The sequence below is a fragment of the Ctenopharyngodon idella genome, chromosome 22 (assembly GCF_019924925.1).
Source record: "Ctenopharyngodon idella isolate HZGC_01 chromosome 22, HZGC01, whole genome shotgun sequence".
Taxonomy (NCBI): domain Eukaryota; kingdom Metazoa; phylum Chordata; class Actinopteri; order Cypriniformes; family Xenocyprididae; genus Ctenopharyngodon; species Ctenopharyngodon idella.
Window position 1 is genome coordinate 6,853,492 of NC_067241.1, and position 21,012 is coordinate 6,874,503.

At 37.0% G+C, this 21,012-nt stretch overlaps 1 protein-coding gene across 5 annotated transcripts in view; it reads left to right on the forward strand.

Annotated features, from left to right (window-relative positions):
- The window catches only part of phc2a (polyhomeotic homolog 2a (Drosophila)), a 39,531-nt gene that overhangs the window by 8,362 nt on the left and 10,157 nt on the right, over positions 1–21,012 (forward strand). For 2 of the 5 annotated variants that reach the window (XM_051879625.1, XM_051879626.1), the window contains exons 3-8: positions 10,019–10,247; positions 12,235–12,378; positions 14,158–14,235; positions 14,482–14,643; positions 15,618–15,770; positions 15,872–16,184. In XM_051879625.1, the coding sequence (XP_051735585.1) occupies positions 10,083–10,247; positions 12,235–12,378; positions 14,158–14,235; positions 14,482–14,643; positions 15,618–15,770; positions 15,872–16,184 (1,015 nt within the window). In that variant the 5' untranslated portion in view covers positions 10,019–10,082. Of the gene's footprint in view, positions 1–10,018; positions 10,248–10,537; positions 10,685–12,234; positions 12,379–14,157; positions 14,236–14,481; positions 14,644–15,617; positions 15,771–15,871; positions 16,185–20,299; positions 20,316–21,012 lie in introns of those variants that run through there. The other 3 variants (XM_051879627.1, XM_051879628.1, XM_051879629.1) reach the window with 3 other exon arrangements.

A 21,012-nucleotide genomic window follows, 5' to 3' on the forward strand; every position in this document is an offset into this window, starting at 1 on the left:
TTATGCAGAGACAAAGGGGATGAATACAGCCTGAAAAGCTCTCACTCTTTTGGCAGGAAGATGGTAATTTATAGTCCCAGTGTGAGAGCATCTTTGAGCTGGACTAGTGACCTGTTTTAGACAAGCTAAAGGAATAGTTCACCCCCATAGAATGAAAATCTCATTTACTCTAGAATTTTGTATGATTTTTAGCAACATTTTCATTTTTTTCATACACTAAAAGTGAATGGTGACCATAGCTGTCAAAATAAAATTTCAAGGCATCCAAAATGTCTTAAATTCCTTACTCAAATCTATCAAATGGTTTCAGGTTCATAGCGTACCAATTTTATGAAACATTTATGGTGCTTTTTTGTTGTTGTCCTTTTTGGAGATTGACTCCCTATTGTTCCACAGAAGAAAGAAAGTCATAGGTTTGGAAAAACATGAATACTAAATAATGACAGAATTTTTATTTCTGGGTGAACTATCCCTTTCAAAGACAAAACCTTTGTTCATTTCAATATTAGCAGCACAAATATTTTTTTTTTACACTGACTAAACTGTCATCTCATAATCCTTGGAAAAGCTGGAATTTAATGGGCTACAGTCAGCTATTAGACTCCATATTCAGATTCCTTAGGAACAGCACATGCCTCCCAAGAGTGCTGTTTAAATGTTTTAAAGTGATTTTGTGCCACTAGAGGCATTAAAATTTTGATTGAGACATAATAATGAGATGGTGCAAACGATTGTGTGCTTGGGAGGCCTGTGTTGTTATACCGTGTTAAATGCTTTACTGATGTTCAAATTCAGGTTATTTCATGCATGGACTCCACCTGATAATCAGAAATGATACACATCCAGTTTGTGAGCACTCGGCTGAATAAAACGACAGCAAAATGGCCAAAACCATGCCACTGTTTCAATTTATCTGGCTCTGTGAACACCTAATTTATATGTTAATGGCACCATTTTAAATGATAGCTTTGCACAGAATCCCAAATCATTGTAAAATTACACCACATAGTTGGCATTCTCGTTTGGTCGCTGAAGATAAGGTAGCTCTCTATTTACACCAGACTATTTTATTATGCAAACACACGGTCTGTATACTCATTTAGACTTCCATTCTGCCTGGATATTTGCATGTGCAAAATTCTGTTTGGCTTCTATGTTCAAATCCCTTTCTGACATTATTGTCATCGCATATCATGCAAACTACAGCACCTCAAAAAAGACTTGTGATAGCAGTCAGACAGAGAAACCCCCCGCTCTTCACACTGATACCAAGGCGACTGGGGGTCATATTTCATGCCTTCTCCGTTCTTGTGGCCCTTGCAGACAAAGCCGGCAGTTTTATGGTGGATCTTAAGGAAATGAGGGCCACAAATCTCCTCTGCCTGGTTGCCACATAGAGGGAATGTGCTAATGTGTGAAGAATGATGGATACCAGAGAAGAGAGAGTTCTGGCAGGACAGAACAATGACTTGTCAAGGTTAAGATACATTTACAAACTATTTTGTGGTTGGTGAGCAACTCAAGAGAAGGAGAACTTCAGTTGAAGTACTGAAGACCTGCTCTGTTGAATTATTGCATGTCTTTGAGATAAATGAAGATGGTTACTGAACATTTGTTGTTTCTGACTCACACAAGCTGGAGGTTCTGTCTGTGTTCTCTTTTCTAACTCTCCCCGCCTCTGATTTACGACAAGCATTGATATATGTTCAACAGGCACATTGCTAAGTGAACATGTCTTGTCAAAGTCTTTCACAGCAGTGAAATCTTTCTGAGTGATATACACTGTTGTGCTACAGAGCAAGTGTTCATCATTGAATCTGACAGAATGAATCTCTGGAGTGTCGGATCTGGAGGTGACACTCTACGTCTGACATATCCATTAATGGTGGGAGCTCCTAAATGCTTTACTGTTTACTCACACTTGGCCAAAGGTGTCAAAACTGACAGCAAGCATCCTGTGATGAAGCTAATATCCTGAGAGACTCTTTAACTAGCAGTATGGTTAGTGTGACTAATTTAAGGGCCCTATTTTAATGATCTAAGCGCATGGCACATGTGCACTTAGGGTGTGTCCGAATCCACTTTTGCTAGTTTAACATTGGAAAAAATGGTCGGCGTGCCAGGCGCATGGTCCAAAAGGGTTGTACCTAGTCCCTTAATGAGTCATGGGTGTGTTTTGGGCGTAACGTGCAATAAACCAATCAGAGTCTCGTCCCCCATTCTCTTTAAAAGCCAGTTGCACTTGCACCATGGCGGATTCGCTATTTACATGGCAGAATGGAAAGTGGAAAGTGGAAAGACTGAATTTTCTCCAGAGAGGAATCTTTTTATTTTTAATATTTGGCATGTTTGTGTGCTGCTGCGCATACCTGTGTGTGTAAAAAGCAGAGTGTACGCACGTTGTGCACCCGCCTATAGATGCATATTACTCGTGCGCCCTTTAAATAAAAAAATAAAAAAATACTGCGCCATTGATTTTAGACCAGGTTTTTTGGTCAGTGGCGCAGTCGTTTTCAGTTGCCTCAAAATAGCAACGCGCCAACAATGCGCCTGGACACCATTTTCAGACCAGCACGCCCATGTGCGATCAGATGGGCGTGAGTGCATTTGCTATTTAAACAACTTGGGCGCTGGACGTGAAAATGATAACTGCGTCTGGCTGAAACTAGCAAAAAACACTTGCGTCGCATTGTGCTGGGTTTATGATAGGGCTCTAAATGTCATATGTTTACAAAACATGTTAGTTAGTTTGAACTATATAATGTAAATAACCATTATAATAATAAATCTTAACATTTGATTTATCCATTCAAAATATTACAAACAACATAATAAAAACAATATTACACAAAACAAAAACACTGTACATTTTAATCAGTTAATTTATTTAATGCATTAGGTATCATGAATTAACAATTAACCATTTTTTACAGCATTTATTAATCTAGGTCATGTTAATTTATAAATATATTGTTGTTCGTTAATTCATGTTCATTAATAATACATGAACAAATGTTTTTTTTATTCTTATATAAATTTTGTTAATTTTATATTAACTTAAATTAAAAATCAAATCAAATATTACATTTAAAATATCTTTAAAAATAAAAATGTTTATATTAATTTTTTAATATAATTTTTAAAATGTTTTATATTAATATTAAAATAGATAAATGGGTAGTTGTAAGATAGAAAAACCAAGATTTTAGGTTAAAAGTTTTTTTAAATGACTTTAATCACCTTGTCTCTCAATTAATATGAGCTCATAAAAACTGCATGCATAATGCATTATATATACAGCAAAATGTAGTTTAGAAAACAAGTATACTCTCAAAAAAATCAACCTGGTCTCATGGAAAGACGTACCTGTGGGAACGTTTTCGCGAATCGCAAAAATACGTACCAATACGTACATATCACTGCAGTTTCCAGCAGAAATGAACACTAGAGGCAGTAAAACAGCAAGCGCTTTTAATTGTTTTCATACACAGTTACGATTACAGGGTCAGATTATGGATTAATAAAGACTTGTTTTCACGTCTCCTTGCACAATATTATGTTATGACTTCAAAACGCTTTTTACCAAAGTGCACGATTTGTAAACGAATATATTTTGGACTTTGCATTGGTTAACCAGCTCCATATGTTTCGCTTTTCTGACTTAACAAGCTTGCTCGGTAGCTCAGCTGATACGGAGTCGAATTTAGTATGAGGAAGCCTTGGGTATGAATCCGGGAAAAAACGAGTCACAGTAAAAGAGCTCAAAGATGAGAGATCAAAACAAGCTAAAACGGCACTATTATGGATGCTTATTATGTCACATTTGCTTTTGTTAACACTATCGGTAGGTTTAGGTGTAGTGTTGGTGGTACATTATTTTAAAAAATAAAGGAGCACTACACTTTTAGCGCCATTCACCGGACAAAATTTCAAATCAGAACTGCGGTGATTCGTATAAAAACCAACGACATAAAAACGTACCATATTCACATTTATCTGTTCCGGCAAAAAAATGAACATGTACATGTATGTACATATTGGTACGTATTTTGTGACTTGTGAAAATGTTCCCACAGATACGTTTTTCTAATGAGACCAGGCTCCAAAAAATGAATTGTTGGATTTACTTCAAAAAGCAGTGTCAAGTGGTTCCACACAACTATATTGAGTAATTTGTACAAATAACAATTTAGTTGTATGAACACAAGAAATTCAGGTAAAGCTGACAAAATTTCTTTGACTCTTCTAATGCATTCCCTTGCAAAGCATGCCGAGAACTACAGATCCACTGCCCAGTAAGTTATGTCAACATTAATTTGTGCATTTCACTCAGCAATGTTAAGTTGACTGAACAAACACTTATTAAGTAAAGCTGACAATACTCATTTTTAGTAGAAACAACTCAGTTAAATTAGGTTCTTGTAGTTACATGAGTTTTTAAGTAATGTAAACAAGGATGGTTTGAGTGAATCTAACAACAGTGAGTGTAGAACATGCTGCAACACACTGCATGACATGTGAATATACCTTTGTGCAGCATTTACAACAGTGACTGACCATTAATCAGTTCTCTTCAGTCAAGCTGTCATTTTATGACATGACAAATGCATGACAAGACACACGACAGGTTTTAGCTTATCTTTTGAATAGCCGCGTAGCTGTGATCCTAGCAGACTGGTTTAACCTGGCTGTGGCCTGTCCAGACAGGCACAGATTGAGTGTCTCATCCATCTGCAGTCATTTACCCTGAGGGTTAGCCCTAGTTGTGTTTGATGTGGCCTCTGTATTGTGCTGATAACTCATCTCTACCTGAACACCTCAGACTAACCTCGTTTTTTACAGCTCCGGCTTATCCCATTGTATTGCTCAGTGCAGTCTCATCCTGGTTGCTACACCAAAAGCACTTTTGTCTTCATTGAGTGTAACTCAATTTGCTGTCTGACTGTGAAAGGGTTTTATTGGCAGGTTACTCGGCTGATGATGGCACTGGACGTTCGGTTATCTGCAGAGGTGTGTGGTGAGGAGGTCTCTAATGCAGGCTAGAGAGCAAATTGAGTGGAATAATGTGTAGTTTGCTGTTAGCCAGTGAAATGAGATGAGAGAAGGGGGGGGGGGGCAACAAAGAGAGGACGAGCCTCTCTTTCAAGGTAATGGAGAATGGAGTGTATTAAGCTTTTATATGTCCTTGAAAGATTCCACATCTAATGGAAGGTCAAGTGGGATCAAACAAATTTCACAAATATATTCTGATGACTTCATATCTAGGGTTATAATAGAAAATCTCGCTGTGGTACTCTTTTTTTTCTCTTAATGTGCACCCAAAGAAACACAAATAACTCAAAATGTGATATTTTAGGGCCTTCTGAACGTGTTAGACATATAACAGCAGGTGTATTGCAGAAGAGGATCTCTCCCATTTGGTTGTTGTGTATCAGCGGCCTCGCTGTTGGTCTAGCTGTTCCTCAGCTGAGTAAAGGAAGTGGGGCTGGGTTTATTTTGACCAACAAGTGTCCACCCAGCCCCCAAGAAGAAAACCCCACCTCATTTCCCCCTGCAGCAGCCTTTGATGTGTGTTTGTTTAATGACATTATTGGGTCCCAGTCATCTGTTTTGGGAGGAGTTCTGGTCCAGAGAAGAGTAGTGCTAGTTGTATCCTGTCACAAGTTGTGGTGGAAGCTGTCGGACTATCTGAGTGAGTACAATGCAACTGATTCGGTTTTTCGCTTGTGAACTGATTCTGCAAAATTTTAAGATTTGATTTTAGTTCCCTCCTAACAGTTTTATTCTCTACATCCATGAGTTATGGAATCAGCTGCGGTTAAAATGTTAGTGGAATGTTCCCAGCTAACAATTTTATGTTGAAAGGGGCGGTTTCTGCATTCCACTGTGCTGATTTTGCATTGTTTTTCAATGTAAACATGCGCTAGGCGGACATCTTTGATGGTTGCGCTTGTTTCTGACATCTTTTGCAGTGTCTCACTCATGACATGCTGTTCCAAAAATGAAAGTTCAACTTTTTAAAAATGAGACCTTGTGGGTTTTTCCTTTCTACTGCCCTTGCGTTTTTCTGTGTGAGTAGTCCCTAAGAATGTTTTCCTAAAATTCCCATTAAGTTATGAAAACTTTATTCATGTACATTCATTCATTTTTCTTCCCCAATGTTGAATGTTTTTCAGAATGTTTAACATTCACAGAACTTTTGGAAATAATGTTTTCATAAGTTATTCAGAACATTAGGAAAACATTCTTAGAATATTACAGCATTACAAATGGCCGCCCTCACTCATACATTAAAACAAGGTGAATATGAAGGGTGGATGGGGGCTCCATTTACTATGACTGAACAACTAAATTGAAAATTAAGGACTTTTAGTCTTTTACTGCAGGTAATTTATTAACTCATAGATATTTAAAAGAAGAATGGTTAAACTGGCCATTAAAAAAAAATAACGTAAATGTTTTTTTAAACCTGTTAACACTGAAAGAACTTGCAGCAAGGATGTTTTGTTTGTAACTGAGAGAACCTTTACAGAACATCAGCCATAGCTCTGAGAATGTAATCTTTCTTTCATTTCAAGTGCAGATTTTTTTTTTTTTTTTTTTGACATACTAACCAGCTTGTCACATGCTTGACTACCTCTAAATCAGAAAATCACCATTTCAAGTGTGGCGTCATTAAATGCATTCCAAAGACAGAAAGACAGTTTTACCTGAGTGGAAATCAAAGCATTAATTTTGCCTTACAGCAGAGATCAGCCTGTTGATACATCTGTTATGGTCCATGAGATCCCCAGATGGATCAAAGCCTAGGGCTGCCTCTGGCGCTGATGTCATGACTGCGTTATGTTGTTCCAGCCATTCAGTCTTCACATTTGTTCAGAGCTACTGGAGCTGGCGTGGGCATGTGGATCATAAAAGAACTGAGGCCTGCAATTCTGAGAGGTGTTACAGTTAGGCAGTAAAGAACCGCAAAACGTCCAACAAACTGTGTAGCTGTCACTTTCAGTGAGAATTCAAAATATGAGTATTTAGTGGTGAAAAGGACCTGTCTGCACGGATTAAATCCTGATCCTGTCAAATGGGACTCAGTGTGAGAGTGACATGGATATTTATTGCAGGATGTTTAACACAGCAATCCACTAAAGTATATTGGAAACAGGTGGAAGTCTGTGAGCATTTCAACGCTGATCTCCTCTCATGGTAGTGAAGAGCTGAGCTATTTGCAGGTAGTCTGAGTGAATCTGTTTGTAGCTTTGGAAGTAGCTTGTGAAACTGCCATTGGGGGTTAATTATCATCACGTTCATTCCCCATTTTTTCAATTTAGATGACCTTCGGCATCATCTAACACTTTGCTTAATCTGTAAAATTACTAATTTGATAATACTGTTAAATGTAATCTTTAGCAAATCTCAAAATTAATCCCCATTTTTCATACTGTCCATTATAATGTTGTGGTGCCTAAATTCACAATCAATTCTGATTTTAGTTTTTAGTTTCATTTTTAATCAATTTAGGCAAAATAGAAAAGTTATCAGCCATAGAATGAAAATAATTACCGCCTTTTTTAGGAAAGATCAGAATTTTAGTATTGCGCATTCCTTTAAAATTTTTTATTAAACTATTATGGGACCTATTATGCAAAATTCACTTTTATAAGGCGTTTGAACACAGATGTGTGTCCACAGTGTGTGTAAACAACCAGCCTAATGGTAAAAATCCACCCACTCCTTTTTTCATAATCCCCACATATATTAGGGTGACCATATGTGCCATTTTCCCAGGACACATCCTGTCCAGGATTTCTAAGTTAAATAAAATGTCCCAGTTTTGGTTTTGTTTTCATATTTGCGGAAGGTAATGACTGAAAAATAATTTGACCAATAGCGTGCATTATACATAATCAACCAATCGTGGCTTGCGAGAAGGCTGGATCTACAGAGAACTGTCAAAGTATTGCAAATACGACAACATTTTAATGCATTGCATGAAGACTGTCAATAAGAACAGTGGCTTGCACAGACCTCCGTGTAGAAATCGCGTTCCTAAATCACGTTCCGGGGCACATCGATATGACCACTTTCACGATTAAAGAGGCAAGGGCTCAAGCCATTTTAGGCAATTTAGAAATCCTGGACAGGACGCGTCCTGGGAAAATGGCACATATGGTCACCCTAACATATATCATAAACACTCTCTCCAAACGAGCGGTTCCAGATTTACGTAAGAGTGGGGGGAAGCCCCGCCCATGACTGGCGAGGGAATCTGCCCCTTTAGCTTAGCTCCTCTCCTGAGTGAGCTGTACACAGTCCGCCATGTTTATTTCCTCGCCATAGCATTTAACAGCAGCATTCAAGTAAGAAATGTATTCTTATTAAAGCTACTAAAGTTATTTAATCAAGAGCAGTCAGTGATTTTCTGTTTTTCTTTTGTTATTTGGTTCATATTTACAGCATACAGCAGTAGGTACTGTATATTATGCTGCTGTCACTTTAATACACAGATCTAATATACAAATGCGATTTCTTTACTTGCTGTTTACGTTCACAGACATAACCAACTGTGTTTATGAACTTTGTGTTTTTGACATAACCTTGTGTGTATTTGACAGTTTAAGTGCAATTAGATGCAAAAGAGAAATAAGTTTAATACTCACAGGACGTGCGTAAAACTGCAATGTCACATGAGCGTGGCTGCGATAGAGATGATAATCAAAATCAAACGGATGTTTTGTTCATTTTGGCAGAGAATCTGAGGCATGAGTTGTACAGGCTCCGCCCTCTTCTGGAAAGCGGGGTGGGGAGCAGCAGCACATTTGCATTTAAAGATACATGCATAAAAACAGTATGTTTTCCTTCCACTCAAAAATGGGCATTTACAACATGGTACAATAAATGATCTGTGGGGTATTTTGAGCTGAAACTTCACAGACACATTCTGAGGACACCTTAGACTTATATTACATCTTGAAAAAGGGGCATAATAGGTCCCCTTTAATTTGTGATAAAAAAAAATTGTATTAAATCCAAAATAGAAGCATTGACTATGGACATATACTCATACATGTGTACAGAAACACATCCGTGCCACTTTCACAAAGCAGCAGAATATGGTTTTCAGTGACTGCAGAAGGCATATAATAAACAAAACATATTGTGTGCTAATAGCCTATAGTTATCATTCAGAATTTTCTTTAAATAATATGCTACAATAAATATCTTTTTTTTTTTTTTAAACCAAACTCTATCATACACCCCCAGAAAATGTGGTATATACGACACGTGTTGCATGGGATCATTCTGTGATACTTTTGCATATTTTTTAAAGCTTGATGCTGGTCACTATTCACTGCCATTATATGGACGAGCATATAAATGATAACTTTAATTTTAGGGGACCTATCCCTTTAATACTAATCAAAACACAAAAGAAAAGAGAAAACCAGTCACTGTTCATCCTGAGTGAATGACTTTTGTAGCAATAATGATTAATCTATATTTAATTCATACAGTGAAGACTGCAGTGTTTTATTTTACATTTGATTATTCAATTTCTGTAGTATTTTACCTGAATACTAGTCTAATACATTTCATTAAATGTGTTTATGAATTTTTAATTGGCTGACTTATTATCTCTTACAACTCTCTGGAAAATACAAATTAAGCCTGCCTAGATATCTGTTACCATGGGGAGTTTTACTAGTACTGTGCTTTTCCATGATTTATGATACCCTATTTGTTTGGCTCTTGATGGTAACATCGACTGACAGCTGTGTCCGCCCACTTTAAAAATGGCTGCTTCGCTGCTGTCTGTTATTATATATGGATGTCAATTCCAAACACTGACTGTATGAATATGTCATTGGCATACTGATCAGAAACCACAGTGGAACTACATCCAGAAAATCTGTGTATAGTATGGGTATGTTTTACAACCTGAAAACATGAGATTTTCTCAATGACATGTTAAAGCACTCACTGTCAGCAGAATAAAGAACGGCTTTCAACTTGTCTTTCTCAGCTGGAGGGGAGTGTGAAGGATCGACAGTAGCCGTGGATTGGGCACAGGCAGGCGGAGGCCCCCTATGGAGAAGGAGCAGGGCAGCGTGGCCTCCAGTGCCAGTGTCACCAACCCCAGCGCCACCTTAGCCTCCACCGGCAGCAACACCATATCAAACTCCTCCAGCAGACAGCAGGCTGTGCCTCAGATATCAGTCTATGGAGGAATCACGGACAGACAGACCGTTCAGGTACAAAGAAATCAGTCACAGTCAGTCTATTGTGACTGCAAGTCCTTCATCTACCCTATAAATTTGCATTATCCTCTGGCACCATCTACAGGCTATGTGCAGCAACCACGTCTATAATCAATGAATATGAGGGTCTCATTCATCGTCATCTTTAGTCACATCTGCATTTAGTGATGTTTACTTAGTAGCACAGTATTTGTTTTAACAAATATAACAGTTTTAGAGCAATATAGTAGACTTTTATTCTCCAGTATCCTTGAATATTCTCAGTGATGAATCAGAGTGAGTCCAAAGCTGACCAGCAGTGATTGGCTGCTCAGAAGAGGACCTCTGATGTCAGCTAAATTTGAATGGTAGTATGGGGTACCGCTGAGCACATGGTCAGTAAGAATCCAGATGGATTTATTCACGAGAGCTCAAGATTTGGTCTTCACAGGGTAAAATCTATTTTCTTTTGGCAGTATGTACATTGTTAAACATGTTGATATTATACAAGAGACTTTAATCATGCTTCTTAATAAGAATATGGATATTTTGATCATTTTCTTTTTAGATTTGTTTTAAGAATATCTATCCCCAATCTGATTTAAGAAACAATAATTTCTTTATTTAGTGCTTATTTATTGAACAAGATGTCTGTCAAGTAGTTAATGTATTAACTTACAATGAGCAATTTATTTTACAGCATTTATTAATCTTTGTTAATGGTAGTTAATTGAAAAACAATTGTTCATGTTAGTTTACAGTGTATTAACTCATGTAGAACTTTTGATTTTAGAAATGTTGATGAAGATTAATAAATGCTGTAGAAGCATTGTTCATTGTATGTTCATGTTGGTTAACTAATTTTAACAAATGAAACCTTATTGTAAAGTGTTATCATTAATATTAATTATTAATTAACCATAAGATAAGAACATATAAGGATAAGAACATTACATATACAGTCAAACCAAAAATTATTCAGACATTTTTGATATATTTTTACTAGTGGGTAAACTATAATTCATTTATGTAAGTGAGGATAGCAAAATAAAGTAAACTGTGACATATTATACCCAAAAAATCTTCATACAGTGGACTACCAGTAAAACTGATAAAAATTTGGAACCAAAAATTATTCAGACACTTTGACCTGACCATGTTTTGCTTAAGTGTTATCTGACATAATTAAGATTTATTTTTTTCTGACACAGTTTAACTCTGAGATCTTGTCATATTTTATTACCATTTTTTTTAAACTATAGTGAATACACTATATTAATGAATGAAATGTTCAAGGTGTCTGAATAAATTTCGGTTTGACTGAATAAGATATACATTCTATAGAAAAATCTTATTAATATGTGTTACAGAATTTTGCTTGTCAAGTAAATGTTTTAGGTATTTTGATATTTTTACTGGACAACAAGACAAAAATACTGATTGAGAAAATGATTTGTTGCAGTGTAAAAACAATTACCTGTTACCAATATTCATGTATTTGTTTAGCTGACGCGTTTATCCAAATGTCTAATGAATGCAAATAATTCAACCAGTGATAGCTGAAACAGAGAATAAAATAAGTAATAGTAATTTTCATTTGAGTAGAATAATAATAATAAAAAAAAAATAAAATTAGGCTAATTCTCAAATTGATCGCCCTGAAGACAGTGTGTACAGATCATGTTAGGTGGGGTACTTTATCTCTGAAGGGAATGTAGTTATGCTGTCAGGCTGCTGTGATGGATGGCGGTGACCCCACATGCCATGTCATGACTCAGGCATGCAGCCGTGCTGGAGCGCACCCAGCGACCCTCTGTGTTTACAAACGGGGAGCTATAGTCATTCTTTCTGCATAGAACAGTATGTGCTGGTTACACATGATACAATGAGAAGTGTTTTTCTTTACACCTCTGTGTTGTACATTATAAATAATATGTGCCCTGGGGGCAGAATATTATTCACATGTTTATTTAATTATCCCATCCCATCTCATCTTACTCAGGTCATCCAGCAGGCCTTGAACAGGCAGCCCAGCACAGCAGCAGCTCAGTATCTACAGCAGATGTATGCAGCTCAACAACAACACCTCATGCTACAGACCGCAGCACTACAGCAACAGCAACTGAGTCTGGCTGCAGTGCAGCAGGTGGGCATACATGCCATAGACATATACAGTAGGCCCCAAAAAGCCATTAAAAATTATTTGCTTTAGTGACAAGCTGCATGAACTTCATCAGTTTGTGTAAAACCTAATGAACATGTTTTCCAGCATGATTTGAGAAAAATGCAGACATCTTGAGCTTCAGTGGAAGAACATCTGACCATCTGTACAATAAATTCACATGATTTGATTAATGACTTGTTAGTCATTAATAGTGCTATATCGTAAATGTTTCTTAGTAATTTTATGTCATAACATTACTTTGTCTTATCTTTCTATTAATTTCCAGGTTTAGATTAGATTTTAAATCAGACTTTTGGACCCCACTGTACATCAACATATGCATGCTTGCTCAAGCTTATCGGCATTCACGCTAGTACATTATTATTCCTCAAAATTGTTCTCTGATCTAACAAACTAGTTATTGTCTTAATATTTGATCAAGCTATTCTGTGTTTCTCTATAAAGAGTTTAATTCTACCAATAGAAATAGTTTGTTCAGTGATCTCTCAACATGCTAATCAAACATAAAGAAAAAATGTGCATGCTTGTGTCAGATAGTGGTTTACGGTGAAGATAGTCAGGTAATGGTTAAAATACAATACTGTGTGAAGATAAAGAAATTGGATTAAAGCACTTGAGATCTAATGAAAATCACACATGGCTCTTTATGAATTGTGCAGTGAGTAGCTCATGTACAGGGTCATTCATCTCTTGTGACAAGTATTGATGTGGGATTCCTTGCAATGGCCAGAGGCATGTTTTGCAACAATTTAACAAAAATCTGCTCTGGCAGAGCCACATCCTGTGGATATTTGAGGAAACCAAGGGTAACAAGCATTTCTTAACAACTGAGGAACGATTTGATTCATATTTTTGGCCAGCCCGTCGAGCTTCGCTTCAGTTATTTGTTGAGTGGCTATAAATTAAAGAACTAAAGTCAGCTAAACCATTACTAAGTTTAAACTTGAAGGTCATTTTGAAATTTTTAACCAGCTTTTGAAATTTTGATATCACATAGATTTATGTGAAATGTCATAAATCATAAAAACAAACCAATTATTACCACAAACATTTCATAATTCATCAGATCCATTGCTAATCCTGAGGTTTAAGCTGTTAATTTCACAAACACTGTGGAAAACTATAAAATAATTACCAATTTTAACAAGAGAGAAAACATGTTTTAAAACATTTTGAATGGAAAAAAGATATTTCTTAATAACATGGCATTTTTTCATGTTAGTTAATTAGTAAAATGGTAAAAATGGCAACATGTACTCAAACCAAAAGTAGTGAAATGATTTAAAAATCACCCCTGTGTTCACTTAATTGTGATATTGTGAATTCAAATATATATATATTTTCTACTGTTGAATACTAAAGACCCTGATGGGTACATGCTGAGAGTGCACTAAATAGATACACTGCATCTGCACAAATAATTTATTTGGAAACAATTAACAAATAATGACTTTTTTGTATTTTTTAAAAATTAAACATAATTTGGATCCACAGAATGGAAATCCCTTTGGGGAGTACAGTAGAGTTGAAAGTATTGTGTGGTTGTAGTGTTGAGTGGAAGGCTGTTCACACTGCTGTGGGAACGAGGGATCTGCTTCCTGCCCCTCTCTCTCTCTCATGCTCAGTGTTGTTGTTATTGATTAATGAGTGCTGGGTTTGACTTGTGACCTATCTCTGTATCCTTCCCTATTTTACCATCTCTCTCTCTCTTTCTCTCTGGCATTCACTCATTCCCCACAGGCTAGTATAGTGGCAGGAAGACAAAGCTGTAATCCAAATGGCACTACATCCCAGCAGACTGTGGCCTCACAAACCACTGTAAGTATTGTTAAACCTGACACTGATATCTCACTCAACAAGTCTGCAGTGCTACAGAAAAAAATGGCAGTGGGTATTACTTACATATAACCACTTTTTATATGTACATATTGGTGGCATCCCTAACTTTTGACTGAATGTGATAATTCGTAACGCTTTGGTTGAGAATATGGTTTATTATTTGGACAGCACAGCTTTCAGAAAATAAAAATCACATGTTGTTAAGATTTTTCCTTGTTAAAACAGATAAACCTGGCCACATCCCCAGCGGCAGCTCATTTTATCAGTCGAGCCCAGAGTGGGAACTCTGTTCCAGTCTGCATTGCCCAACAGGCCGTTCTGCTGGGAAGCTCCTCCACACCCACGCTCACCGCCAGCCAAGCACAGATGTATTTACGAGCTCAGATGGTAAATCCTCTTACACACGCGCAACCACAAATGTACTTTCTAAATAAAGACATACCTAATGTTTTTACATAATGCTTATTATAATGAGCACAGATTAAACATAACCCATTTTATTTTATCAAACATAACCCAGTGTTTAATTTTATTGTATTGCACCAATATGATGTATTTTCCTAGAGGATGACGTCATTAAGAAGCTAGCTAAAGGAATACTGTAAAAGGATGTTAAGTGATATTAAGAACACTGGGGAAAACTAAAATCACCAATTTGAGCAGTGTTTCCAAGAAAAGAAGATGTTTTGTCTAAAACATTTTGAATAGAATAGAAGAGACACCTGTAATATATTAATAAATTGGCAGTGTTTAATGTTAGTTTATTTGTTTGTTAATTAAGTAAGCACACAATTTGTTTTTGTGTAGAATTGTGAAGTGGTCCCATTTCAAATTTTATACTGTAAATATGGATCATTTTGGTTCCCTAATGGCACTGTGGTGTTGGTTATAAACACAGTCAAATCCACAGCTACTGGACATTCTTCTCCAAGATTTCCTCATGAATAAATAGTATTTTTCTTGAAATGGAAAAAATAATTGCCATTTTGGCATTGTGTGTGTGTGTGTGTGTTGCATTCATACTTGCCATCTTACAGCATCTTTTTCATTTGGCCTTGGATTTTAAATGTGGCACAGCTGCAGCTCTTTCAAAAAACCCAATATAATACAGCATGGTGACCAAAAATGTTTTCACTGGCACATCAACTATTTTCTCTAAAACAGTTTTTGGCTGGGAACTGATTAGCAGTAAATGAGCTGTTTGAGATCTGCCAGAATTTGAAAAATGAAGCCCTTTCAGCACTATAACAGCTGAAATGGCTCAAGTGCTCTCTCTGATGTCAAATTTGATAGCCTAGTATTTGTTATATAAATGTGACTCATACATTCAGATAAAGCAACCATTTTGGTATGATTTCCAGGCACAGCAAACTAATCTTGTGCAAGTAGCTAGGAGCCTAGGACGAGCTGTTCCTTTGTCCCCCCAGCTTATCTTCACCCCAACTGCCTCAGTCACAGCAGTTCAGCCAGAAGCTACTGCTCTGTCCATCAATACGCCGCCCATCAGTGGACAGGTAACCCTAACATACACCAGCCTGTCTTACAGTACATCTATACTAATATATCATGTTTTTTGGTTGCCACACCAAAATCACTTTTATCTCTCTCCGCTTAGGTGCAGAACTTGGCTCTTCGTGGCCAGCAGGGTGTGCTCACTTCCTCCCTCTCTCAGTCTCAGTTACAGAGCCTAAATGTGAAACAGTCCCCTGGGGCGTCAGCGCAGATTTCTTTGACTAGCCAGCCAGTGGCCCGACTGAAGAGTCCTGGAGCGGAGCCAAACTCTCAGGGAGCTGCTGCAAAGGGCAGTCCTGCAGAAACATCCTCAGAGACTGTGGGAAAAAATGACAAAACCAGTGACCTCACAACACGGGAGCTGAACGTGTGTCCCAATGTGACCTCAGTGGCGGGCCATCCTCTCATCAGCACAGGTAGGCCATCACTTCCGGTTGCTGTGTGCTTTTCCTGGTCTTAACCCTGTGTCTTAACCAGGGCTATTATAGTTAGCTACAACTGAACTCATAAAAACATTTTTGTTACTTGAAATGACATAAACTTAACCTAATAAACAAACTTATTTTATTTCAGCTAGTTGCTAAGGAAGGCAACATTTCTAATTATCATTTACTTTAACTTGATATACTAAAATAGCTAAAACTAAAATAAAATGACAAAACTATATAGACATTTATATTTTAACATTTTAAATTTTAATAAAAATGACAAAAACACTTAAAATTTGAAAACAGAAATTATAAAAACTAATCCAAAATATTAATAAAAACTGTAATTATATCTCAGTGATACTAAAATAACACTGGTCTTAACATGAAGCAGCGAGGGGAGGATTCAGTGAAAGTGTACCATCTCGATTGTCTCACTAATGGAGGAGTGAAAACAACAAGAAAAGCTGAAGTGAGAGGGACATCTGGCCTTGAGCATTAAACAGGGTGTCGGATTGCTGTGGCAGCGGTCCTGAGGTGCACACTGGGCAGCAGTGTTTCACGATAGCACACCTACTTAGTGTGCATTTGTAGTTGTTGGGGTTCTCTATTTGTTTGTCCCCTCCAAAGCCCAGCTTCTCTGAAAGGATATCCTTTATCACTGAGACAGATGTACAGCCTTTTTGGTTCGATGACACAATCTGCCCCACATGCTAGTAAAGTGAGATGCTGGTAAAGTGGTCCCTGTATATCTGCCATTCATTTAGTAATGTACATCAGCAATTTATTTATTTACGATACTGAACTGAATTCTCAGTACTGTATGTTATATGTCAATGTTAAGCAATTATTGAGTCATTATACCTATGGATACACGACATATTGGTGCCATATCAGTTAGGTATTAGAGAGTTGTTGTTTTTTTTTTTATTTATCAGCTTTAACATGCATTAACAGGTTAACATTCTTCCAAATATCTTCCTTTGTGTACAGCAGAACAAAGAATCAAGTACAAGAGGGCAAGTAAATGATTTTGGGTGAACTATCCCTTTAAGTTAATCTATAAAAACACTAATATGTGTTTCATAATTCATACTATATATTTATGTTTTGATGCCTAAATTCAAATTCAAACACATTTGCCGCATGATGCTTACATAGAAAAACAATGGAAAAGCAGCGCAATGGAAAGCAAAAAAGCGTTCAGCATGCCAAATTTAAAACCAGTTACACCTATAAAAAGGCATCTTAAAAAACTACTGTGCTCCGTTTCATTCGCTTTATTGAACACAAGAATATGTCCTGTGTAAACTGCCCCTAAGAAAGACTTTTCCATTTCTTGCCCATTAATCTCATAACACATCATCCGTCACATTCATATTAATAGCAACAAGCCACACTCAGGACAAGCCAAGCCTTCAGTAGACCACTACAATCCGATACAAATGGAAACCACAAGTGGGCTAATGTGTTATTTGTGGGTGTGGGTTTCTATGTATGTGGTAAAGTCCTGACCATTTCCTTTCATGAAAGCTTGACAGAGAGGGTTCAAGCATCAATATATACAAAGAACAGCTAGAGACGAAGCCAAAGAAACCACTGGAGCAGTGAGAAGGGTCAGTACTTACTGGCAACACCATCCATCAGTATGTTTTTCTTTACACACTCATTGCTTAACAGAGTTTCGTGAACCTACAAATAGCAGTATGATAAGTGAATTCAGCTCTGTTTAAACATTTGTCCAGTTCCAGTAGCTTCTAAATGAAGACCTGTTATTATGGTAAATCTTGGTGGATATACTATATTTAGAGAGGAAAAGTCTATGAAGAGACCAATTGGTAAATGGAAATGGTGTGTTGAATGGCTCGCTCTCGCACTGGCCGTGTTTTCTTCATAAGGAATTCATTAGACAAGAGAAGTACATAGCCAGGAGCATGAAACTCAAAGTATTTGGACCACGACTGGAGAGAAACCTAAGACCATACCTTTCTTGGAGTGACCACTGCAGAACTGAAGTGTTGGGCCTCCATGAATTGTTTTAATCAAGGTTGAGATTGTGGGCTAACAGATTCTTTAATCAGCTGAAATGAACAATAGTTAGGAGAGCTTTTCCTTCAGAGACCAATAACGTCTGTACATGAGCAAAGAAACTCCACCCCCTTTACTTTGGGACTGTAATCAATAGCCAGTCAGAGAAAAACACATACGTTTTTTTTTTTCTTCAAACTGTTATATAGGAATGCTCTAGACCAGGGTTCCTCAAATCTGGCCATAGAGGGCCACTGCCCCACAGAGTTTTGCTCCAACCCTAATCAAAGCCACCCTAGCAAGTTAATCAAGGTCTTCAGGATTACTTGAAAATTACAGGTAGGTCAGTTTGATCAGTGTTTGGATTCTAGGAGCCCTGCTCTAGACTGACATTTTTTATTGTTGTGGCGTGTTGCATCAAGCCACTTTGGCAGTTATTTTAAGAGGCTTATCAAGTTCGCACAGAATGTGTTCTTGTGTTTAAATATGCAGTGTGCAGTGAAATGCATCTTGAGAATTTTATTTCGTTTCAATTCTTATTTAAAACAGTTCATGTGAGTACAGTGGTTCTACTTTAATATTATAAAGCGACGAGAATACATTTTGTGCGGCCAAAAAACAAAATAACGGCTTTTCAACAATATCTAGTGATGGGCGATTTCAAAACACTCCTTCATGAAGCCTCGAAGCTTTACGAATCTTTTGTTTCGAATCAGTGGTTCGGATAAAAGGAGGAGTGACGACAGCGAAGTATAAGAGAGAAGGGACTTTATGTTGTGTATGTTTTAGTTCATGCAGAAGTCGTCCATGAGGGGCTGCCGCTTTACTTTCTTTTTGTTGTTGTTGGTTTTTTTTTAATTAAAATTGCGTTAAAAATTTTCCGGTTCCCACTTCCTTCTTCCCTTATCAATGAACTTCGTTTCAACGAAAGAATGCAACGTGGGGCATTGGAATGAAAAAACGCAAGGTCTAGAATTTTTTTTAGAAGTTGAACGGTGCATTTTAAGAATGCTTTGTCAAGAGTGAGAAGCTGCAAAAGAAATGAGACATGAGTGGAACAGTCAAACATGTCAGTCTTGTAGATGTTTACATTAAAAAAACAAGGGAAAAGCAGAGCAGTGGAATGCAAAAAGTTAAGGAAAATACTATGTGAGTTTGGTCATCATGTTCCACAATACTTTGATTTCGATACTGTATATGACAGTACAGACATAAATGGATTTTTTATTTTTTTTATACACGTGTTTGAAGTAGCACTCAGTATTGAGGCTGGGTAAATGATATCCTTTAGCACTTATCCCTCAAAGGCCAGGAGGTTTTGCAGACGTTTCTTTTTTTGTCATATTAAACTGTGCTGAGAAAGGGCAGCAGTTAATTATTTATCAACATGGGTGGAACTTGAACCAGAATGTGGTCTTCAATGCTCAAAGAAGGCCCTGCATCTGTTGTTGCTATTCTATGAATGCTTTGAACTTAGCAGGCTGTCGGGGGAGGGTGTTTCAATATGGCACACTATCTAATATTGTGTTCATTTTGACACTACAAAACACCACATAAACGATGAAAAACAGACTCCTACAACCTCTTAACACTCTCTCTTTGTTTTCTTGGAGGAATTTGACATCAAGACCATTTTGATAAAATCCGATGGCTCAGTGAGGCCTGCATTGCCAGCAAGATCATTTCCTTTTTCAATTCCCAGAAAGGTACTAAAAACATTTAAAACAGTTCATGTGAGTACAGTGGTTCAACCTCAATATTACAAAGTGACGAGAATACTTTTTGTGCACCAAAAAAACAAAATAATGACTTTATTCAACAATAACTAGTGATGGGCGATTTCAAAACACTGCTTCATGAAGCTTCGAATCTTTTGCTAAAAGTATTCTCGTTGTTTAATAATAATAGGGTTGAACCACTGTACTCTCATAAACTGTTTTATATATGTCTTTATTAGCTTTCTGGATATTGAAAAAGGAAATGATCTTGCTGGCAATGCAGGCCTCACTGAGCCATCAGATTTTATCAAAAGTATCTTAATTTGTGTTCCAAAGATGAACGAAGGTCTTGTGGGTGTGGAACAACACAAGGGTGAGTAAATGACGTAATTTTCATTTTTGGGTGAACTAACCCTAAGTCCAAGTAACGTTCTACAAATTAGGACAAAGAGTCCAAAACAACTGTCCTTCATTGTTCAGCCTAATAGACCAGAAAGTATGAACATTGTAAAATGACTCATAGCACATTTAAAAGTCCTGCACAAATTAGGCTGGCATTCCTTGGAGTTACCACAGCACAGGCTGTCAGAGTGTGTCTAACTGAAGGTTACTTGGAGCCATCTGATTCATCAAGGTCATATGGCGCTTCACGAATGGATGAGTAGAGCTATGCTTTATAAACCTTACCGTTGACATTCCAGATCAGAAAGCTGAACTCAGCCAAATGAACCCATTAACCTCAAGTCAGCAATACAAACCTGATAGAACAATGAAAAGCCCCTCAGGGAATCTCACAAGCATCACATTCAGTATGTAGTGATATAGTCTAAAATAAAATCTTCCAGTGAGATATTATTTTACATAATTTTCACAAGGCGTAAATGTATTATATACATGCTTTTAGTATGGTAAATCAGTTATATGTATATATATATATATATATATATATATATATATACACACACAAACACAAACTTTCTTATGCACAACAACTAACAGCTGCTGTTAAAAGCTCGATTAAAAGTACAATGGAAAAGTACAATATCCGCATATCAGATATTATTTTTTCT